This window comes from Pistacia vera, unplaced genomic scaffold (assembly GCF_008641045.1).
Source record: "Pistacia vera cultivar Batoury unplaced genomic scaffold, PisVer_v2 Contig21, whole genome shotgun sequence".
Classification (NCBI taxonomy): domain Eukaryota; kingdom Viridiplantae; phylum Streptophyta; class Magnoliopsida; order Sapindales; family Anacardiaceae; genus Pistacia; species Pistacia vera.
In genome coordinates, this window is record NW_022196013.1 from 53,277 (window position 1) to 62,228 (window position 8,952).

The 8,952-nt window shown below is 34.8% G+C and overlaps 1 protein-coding gene across 1 annotated transcript; it reads right to left on the reverse strand.

The window, feature by feature from the left end:
- Positions 1 to 506: 506 nt before the first annotated feature.
- On the reverse strand, positions 507 to 8,365 carry LOC116129241 (protein argonaute 4A-like). Its single transcript, XM_031414992.1, is given in 25 exon segments — positions 507 to 866; positions 1,035 to 1,064; positions 1,145 to 1,239; positions 1,934 to 2,007; positions 2,092 to 2,203; positions 2,733 to 2,796; positions 3,656 to 3,721; positions 3,870 to 4,000; positions 4,159 to 4,296; positions 4,447 to 4,541; positions 4,544 to 4,558; positions 4,654 to 4,785; positions 4,889 to 5,009; positions 5,095 to 5,157; positions 5,290 to 5,397; positions 5,496 to 5,612; positions 5,736 to 5,895; positions 6,018 to 6,115; positions 6,201 to 6,298; positions 6,497 to 6,591; positions 6,593 to 6,631; positions 6,746 to 6,967; positions 7,100 to 7,300; positions 7,375 to 7,649; positions 8,135 to 8,365. Coding segments are annotated over 25 exon segments (2,985 nt in total). The 3' UTR covers positions 507 to 661.
- Positions 8,366 to 8,952: the final 587 nt, after the last annotated feature.

Here is an 8,952-nt window from a genome sequence, read left to right on the forward strand (position 1 = left end):
TCCATAGTTGATCAACGACCGTTCACTAAAAAAAACATTTTGAACGTGAAACGTGTCTGGTGTGTCACGGGACACATAAGTCGGTGTAAGATTTCGATGTAGAGTTCCAAAGTCCGTAGCATTATTGATATTAATTTCGTGTATATATATATAAGTTGTCAAACACTTCTCACAAGCTTCTCTCACAAATACTAACGTAACAACTCACAATTGATTAACACGTATTTGGATAGCAAAACTCATTGTTAGGCAAATAAAATCTATTACAAACTGACCAATCACGAGCTGACACATCACATTTATGAAAAAAATTAGTAAAAAAAGTTTGTAAATATAATATTTACTGGTAATATTACTCCTCATCATCTATCGTCATCCGTAATTAAACACAGGACGAACATGCTGTTTTGCCCAATCAGTTACGAAGTTACGTCATAAATAAACCGAGTTTTACTGGAAATACATTAGCACGTCTTTCTACTTGTACATATAATTAAACACCTGGATAATTACACATTCAACATGTACCAAACATATATTTATGTTTAAGTCTATTGTCAGCATAAGCATAATAATGCCATAGATAAATATACCACTGCTTAGAATTTCAAAATACATTCTGTTGTTCCAAAATTAACATGGTAAAAGCCTAACTATGATGTTAGTCCCGTTTGCGTTTCACCATATTCAGCCAGAAAAACATGGACCTGCATACATTGTCGGGCAACACTGGCAGCTCAGGTACTGGGGAAGATCCAGGAGCAGTAAGACCTCCGTGACTCAAAGATGTATCCAACGTCTCATCAAACTTCATGAATTGCGAAACCTGAGAAGCTGCCAAGTGGGCGTAGCAGATGGGAGCAACAGCAAGAATAACAATACAAGCGTCAACATATGCTAGGTGAAGTCTAAAAATGTTATACTAAGTTTTGACCAATATTGCTAAGTAGTCTATGAACTTATAGTTTTCAATCAGTTTGTACTTTAAATCCAACTTCCAACATTTAAAACGCCAAGGACAAGAGGCTGTACCAATAGATATTGCAGTTGTGCTTCTCTGGTAACTGGAAAATTCAGATAAATTAGAACATTGACTGCAGCAAAAACACCTTCAGAAATTGGAGCATGGCCGAAATTAACTCACACATAGCAAAGAGAATGAACTAATTCCTGTAATTCATCAACTGAAAAACCGTTCTCATCTAAAAGAATATGGTAGTTTGATGGCCTTGTTGTGCCCTGACAGATAAAACAAAAAGCAAGTCGTGCGTATGATATGGCAGCAATGTCCAAGATGCTCAGCTTAAGGTAATAGAATCCAAAGAAAATGACATAACAGTAACAGGGTCCACTTTCCCAAATAATCTGACACATCTGATGATGGTAAAGGATTGAAATATCAGCATTGATAGAAATGTTCACAGAATTACGTTTGACATAAAACATAACATTCTTCACAAACAAATAATGGAAAGTTTTCAATTGTTTCTTCAGAGCCTTTGATCCATGCATTTATCTATAGATTAACTATAAAATATGTAAACTAAAATAATTGAAGCATCTTTCCTTAAAGTGTTTTAGCTGTTAACATTTTTTGACCACTGGAATCCAGTTACTTGCAGAGGAAAGTGACATTTTCCGTCTCTTACATTAAAGTTACAAATAATTATGAGAGCCATTAGGGGCACCGTTCTTTATTGTATTTGGTGTTTTTGCTTTTAAAAATGGATTCAAAATTGATATTGAACACACCATTACTTACCAAATATTTTACAAATTTACAAGAGAATTATTTTAAAAAAAAAAAAAAAAAACACTGTGAAAACCAGCAATATATCAATAATACACTCATATACTGTAGACATAATTACAATAAAAATAAAAATTTGCATGTGGAATTGAAGCTAACATTTAGCTTAGGATTAAAACTTACCATCATCCCAGCATGAGCACACATGTAGAAATCATTCCTTGTCGGGTGACAAACGCTGTTATTAACAACCGTTCCTGCAGGGAAGAAGAATAAGAAATTTCACCAAAATATACGGTTCAACTTCCTTTTTCTCTATCAAAAACTATAAATATGCCAACCTGGAGGAACATTGTCTAGTGATCTAGCTTGGAAAAGTTTCGTGTTATGATTTTTTAGTGCAACAATTACAGTAAACTTGGGAGACCAACTTTCATCAAGGAACTTGCAGGCCTGTTGAACATAGGGAAATAAACTTTAATTATTTAACTTAATATAAAACTTCTATTCTTTAACTCAATAATACTAGAACCCCTCTGATTACCAAAATAGATAGAGAGACAGAAGAGGTGTGTTTGAGAATTCCCAGACATAGTCAATAAATTAGTTAGTTGCAAGTTTTTGGAAAATGTATCCTAGCCATATCCAAGAGTTTCAAATTATATAGAAGCTTTTGAAAAGTATTTTTCGGATCAAAATTCAACATCTGGTAATTATTCCAGATATTTTATTAATTTCCCTTAGGATTAGGCAAAAGTATGGGTAGATCTCACTGATCTAGTTCTTCATTAGTAACAACCCTGGCAGAGGAAAAGACCTCTGACAAACTTATTGAAACTTGAGAGGAAGCTCAAGACATTTTCAGAATTTCAATAGAGTTTTCTAATGAGTTTTGGACCAGCAGGATCTACCAGTATTTTAGCTAAACTTCAGGCGGATGTCAACAAACTATCATTATAGAAAGGAACAAAAGAAAAGCAACCTTGATGATTTGCTCTAGCTCAATGTTAAGTACTTGATTAAACTGAGACTCGCTTACTCCATCCCTTGTTTCAACAAAAACAAGCAATATTTAAACGATGATAAAACAAGCAATAATTAAACGATGATAAAACAAGCAATAATTAAACGATGATAAAACAAGCAGCCAAAGAAAGTAAAAGAAGAGAAGGCACACTTTGAAAGATGAAAAACAACGTATGAAACAAGCTCTTAGTCAAGTCAAATCATCAGGTATATCATATGAAAAGATTTAAGTGGCTGAAAACTGAAACTGCACCCAAAGTTCTGATAACTGAACAATTATGGTGCAAAATAATGTTTAAAAGAGAAGTGGTGCAATCAAATCCAGGTAATTTTAACTGTGGTCAGCAAAATGCACTTCTTGTCTAACTTAACTGTTCAAGTCTGACTTTAAGGATGTTCACTGGTAGTGAGATTATTGATTTTGTCTTTGACATAAAAAGACACAAATCTATGTTTTACAATGGAGAATGCAAGTGAGACATGGTCAGTTAAATAATTCAGGATTGCAGCCAGCTAATTTTCCTTAACCACTAACAGCAGACTCACTCGAATGCTATATACAAGAATATGGAGAGGTTTCAACTCTTACGTAAAGCCTATTGAAAAGATTCAGTTATGATGAGATACTACAAACCACACTATTTTTACCCCAAATATAATGCTATTGCTTGTACTTACACGAGAAATCAAAAGAAAAAAAAAAAAAAAAGGTTTTTGCCATGTCTAGCTGACACTAGACCTATAATTCTTGCTTCCAAAGTTGACATCTTAACCAGTCCAAGGAAATTGCTGGTGCAGCTGCTTTTAATGACTACTAGAAAAAACCATAAAAGCAAACGGAAATGAAAAAATAAAAATAAAAAATTTAATCTCGAAGACCTGAATATGATTATCTGGGGAGGTTTCACTTGTCCTGAACTCTGATAGAGGTCAAGCAACAGCTCTCTGAAATTGAATGGATACCAACGCCTTAAATATATAGGGCTTTAAATATACAATAGAAACTCAGCAGCACAAATTTAGCTGATGCAATTAAATGAACTAAAGTAACAATATCAATTTTAAGCCACAAAATGAGATAGAAATATTGCACCTGACTACCCCAGCATCACCCTTTTCTGGATGGGGCTTAAATAGGGAACCAATCATCTCAAGCTTCAGTGACTGGCTTCAAACAGAAGCTCTATATCGAGAAAGTAACGGCCAATCCCTAGAGCTGACTACCTAAGAAATTCAAAAGAAAAAGATAGCAGCAAGCTATGAATCTTTTAGTAAGAGTTAATGATAACTGCACTAACATGGAAGGCAACATAAAATTCCACAAGCTAAACAAACTCAACATCTATATGATAAACACAAGAGTTGAAACAAATTCATCTTACTGCAGCTATAGATGGCACATCAGAGTGGCCTAGGGAACCATGTGAGACATCCATCCCAAAAATAATTGTGGGAACCTTAGAAACCAAAGGGAGACTTCTCGACTGCTCAATAGCTAACATTGAATTCAATCCACCAAGCTGTACATCAGCATTGAAAAAGGAGAAAGACGTAAATGGACAGCTGACTAAACCGTTGCAAAATTAATTAAATAACTAACTACAGGTGCAATAATATCAATATAATACAGAAATAATTCAAAAAGTATATATCTGTCAGAAACAGCTTACCTTGGCATTTATCTTCAAGAGCAAATTTGTAAGATACTGCTCATTAACTCTGTTTGGTGATAGGCATTGATTGAAAATTCCGAATTCCACAAGATTCTTTTTTTCCAGCAACCTTAGAGATTAAATTTACCAATTTATCAGCCACTTAACTCACAGAAATAACTCCATGGATTACATTTGATATTAGTTAATATCAATAGGCCTAACCATAAATTTCAGAATTCTTCCGATCAGAGAGAAGGCATAGAAGGAAGTGAGGAGGACCACCGGCAAACTTTGGCTTTATCTGTTCAAACATCTTTTCTATCCAAACAAGAGGTGGTGAAGCTGAGGGTTCTCCTCAAAAAATCCACCGGAAGACTTAAGGATTACAGATTGCAAAAATTGATTAATCACTATAATAAGATCTTCCACAATGCAGTGCATATGATACTAATGGAACTCACAATACCTTTCATTTCTCCAAATTTTGCCAAATCTCTGCAAAGGCTGCGTATATCACAACAAGCAGAAAAGTTTACCACCGCCCAGCGATCAATTTTAGCAGCAGGTTGTACAAATTTCTAAAAAGAAAAAAAAAGTATTAATAATTATAATCGCTAACTTAATGATTTATCTTTTTAAGCATGACAGAAAAAGAAGCACCACCTTATTGTTAAAGCTCCACCGCCCATTTCTAGGAATGACATCCTCCCCATTTCCTGCCTTCAACTGTCATAAAGAATATAAACGTTCAAGAAATACAGAGCTCAATATAAGGCTAAAGAAAATATTCAGATGCTGGGAATTATCAAAGGCCCGCCAAAGCAGGTAAAATAATAAAAATGAGTTGATATGCTCTACCCTTGGGGCAGATAAAATGCGGCCTTCAACTTGAGTAAAATGCGAGTTGATTGAAATGCCACAAGAACGCAGCATTGGTTCAGAATCATATTTGTTGCCTTTCAGCACCTGGCCAAGCAAGCCACATTGAATACCACATAAAAATAAATAAAAAAGAAAAGAAAAGAAAAACAGCATTTTGACAAAACTAATGGGCGGGAACCTACTTCAGTTAAGATCTTTATCTTTTCTTGGGGCTTCTGTCGTGATTTTTCCACTAGGGAAGATCTTTGGGAAACAGTTAATGCCTTTGTATAGCATTGTAAGGGAAGCAGCATGCAGAGCTAGAGTTAGAAAAAAAAAAAAAAAGGATGAAGCAGCAACAAGCTTATCACTATATTTACCAGCAAGAAAGGGCAAGGAAAAAGATGGACAGCCAATCTTTAACAAAAGAAAAAATAAGTCACCTCAACGGGAATGTAAGTAGGCCACTTTGGTCTGCCAACATTGATACAGGGCAAGTCTCCAGAATAGCGTAAATTTATGCCATGATGATTAACAAAATAATCAAAAACCGTTATATCAACACCTTCATTATCACCATTTACTTTTGATTTCAGTGAGAACCTACAAAAAGAAAAGGCTGTCTTAATCAATCTATACGAAAAACAATTGAGAACTTGAAGGAAAAAGCAAATATTATCAGCATTGAAGCCAGCAACTCATAAAAGAGTGTTATGATGATTTACATCTGGTCTTTGCAATTATTATCACTCAGTCCAGTGATTCTATATTCTTAATTGTTGGGCCCAACTGTTATCCTCAAATTTCTGATCAAAAGTTTAACCTGTCAATGAAATTATGCAACAAGCTTTATGATAGTTAAAATGACTACCATCACAATGTAAAAGGTTGAGCACATAATTATGTACCTTGGCCCAGTCAAGCTGATATGGATCTTTCACATTTTGGTTGGCAATGAGAAAATCAATTAGTGGCCCAGGCTGAACTACTGTTGTAGTTGTTCCATCTGTCATTCATCATAAGGACAAGCAACAGAGAAGGATGGAGTAACCCTCAGTTTGGTTCTTGGAAAAGAAAGGACAATATTCTAAGAAAAACTATTTTCATTATCACACATTTATTCCTCTAGTACTTTCTCATAGGCAAAAGAAACTCAAAAATTTTGAAATGTAACACTTAAAAGAAGAAGAAAATTATAACTTACCAACATTTAGCGATAATCCACCTTGCGTGGTTTGGAAACTTGTATGAAAGCCCCTGCAACCAAGAATACCACCACCCAAGCCTGTGAAATTGTTAGTCATTATGAAAGAATGACTGGCGTACGAGAAGGCAGCCTCTGTAAGAAGAGATGAAAGCGTAGTGAGATAATGCGATAATAAATCAAGCTTAAAAACAATTAATAGATAAACGATTAAGCTAAGAAGAGATTAATTGATAAACTAACACTCACTGTTTGGCTGCATGCTGTCTTAAGACGATGTCTAAGACCCTTAGCACCTCTTGGGAATTTTCTGACTCTTGCCCACGTAAAGCAGCTGCAATTGCTGTCATAGGGATTTTGGCAGCAAAGCTGATCTCTACTTTAAATGTTTTGGACTGTGATACTCACCTTCTCTTCCTATCACTATCATTAGGACTCCCATTGCAACCAGGACTATCATTTCTAGTAGTTCTGGAGAAAAATATCTCACCCAGTTATTATCCAACGCCATCTTATGGGACAGCTCATGAAAAGTAAATTCTTGCTTATAAAGCAAAACAGAGAATTTTGCTGTATGATATAAAGTAAATTCACACAACTTACCTATTCAATGAGAGATTGTCAAGTAAAACAGAGAATGCCATTTTGTTGTTTGGGAGGGCACCAAATGTAAATAAACTCTTTTCTCCATCATAAGCAAAGTATTTCCCAGCAAGATCTTTGTTATAAGTCTCCTGAACTTTATCAATTACCCTTCTTCCAATTCCCTTTGTTTCAAAAGGATGACCATCCCCATAAAATAAGGCAACGTATATCAATGAAGAAAAAAAAAATTCAGCATCCCAAAATCTCAAAAGGGCATTCGAAACACAGATTAGCTTACACTGTACTCATAAAAGTGGCCACTAGCACCAGCAATATTGGCTTTGAAATGATTACAAAGAAGAGGTAATCTTTGTCCTTTAGTACCAGCACCACGCCTAGTCATAGGGACACGTTTAGGCTTCAAAATCTTTTTATTCTCCTCAGGACCAGGTTCTGGTTTAAGTTCCTCACGTTCTATATTTAGAGGGATCTCAGGTGGAGGTGCAGGCGGAGGTGCAGGTGGAGGTGCAGGCAGAGCCTTTGGATCTATAGGAGAATCCATTATAATCTGAACAGCAGAAAAGAAGAAAATAAATTAGAACAGAAAGATACATTAGTCTGTTTGATGTAAGATATTACTACTAATATACTGATGGACATCAAAAAGCCACTAGCCATAAAATCAATGATTAAAGAAATGAATTCACACTTGAAATCAGTAAAAAGATCACTAAGATTGTTACACAACAAAAAGGTCAAGAAAAAAGAAATCAAAGCTTCATAATGCCAATAAGAAAAACAAGTGCAAGGTAAGAGCACTCTGCAAGGTGAGCATATGAAGTAGTAATGGGAGCTGCAATAGTCCTGCAGTAAACTAGTGACACAGGTACAAGCACTAATAACAGGTACAATTTGGAGCATGATTTCTTCTGGAATATTAATGCATGGGTGGATTAACACAGGCATATATATTGTATTTATAAATACAAACACCCAAAAAATTGAAACAATGATGTAACAAAGGTTATTCCCAAGATGTTCCATGTATAGAACCAGATGATCCACAGAAAGCTTCAGCATTTTAACGTTAATGACAGCAAGTAATACAAACAATGGAGTAGCACCTTTTAAGTAAAACATACAACACAAGAGAACCAAGCACCAGTAAAATAGATGAACATGAACAGGTACATCTAGGCCAGAATATACATTGATATTTCTATAAACAGTGCAGTTCCATTCAAAATCTTTTCTATAACACTTATAACTGAGCAATGCACCCATGATACAGACAGAGATAACTTCCTGGAATAATTAGTAAAGCATTGTCTGCACTATAATTGGTAGTTCATAGACAATGGATGTATGTTTTACTGTTATTCCTTAATTTTCTAGCGGAGAAATTATAGTTGTTCTCAAAATTCCCAAAATTTAGGGTGTTTCTAAAATTTAAAAGTGTGTCACACAAACCATTTGTGTATCTAAAACTTAGAAGAGTGTCACCTCAGGTTATCAAAATTACTTCAGGTTGTGAAGAATACTTGAAAATGAATTCAATATAAACATAGCAATTAAACAGAAACTGACCTAGCATGTTTATAAATAAGGATTTGTAAAAAGAACATTCCAATATTTTGGCCAACTCCATCAATTATCATGGGACCACCATCACAGATAAAAAATACAAATCTGGCTGAAGAAATTTTGTCTTTATTGCAAGTAATTCAGAAAACAGACAAAGAACCAAAAAAAAAAAAGAGAGCAACAGAAAGTAACAAAATACGCTGATTTTCTGATTTCTAGAGAAGAGGTTTTGACAAGACCATGATTAGGAAAAGGAAAATGAAAATGATAGGGTTACTGAAAATTAC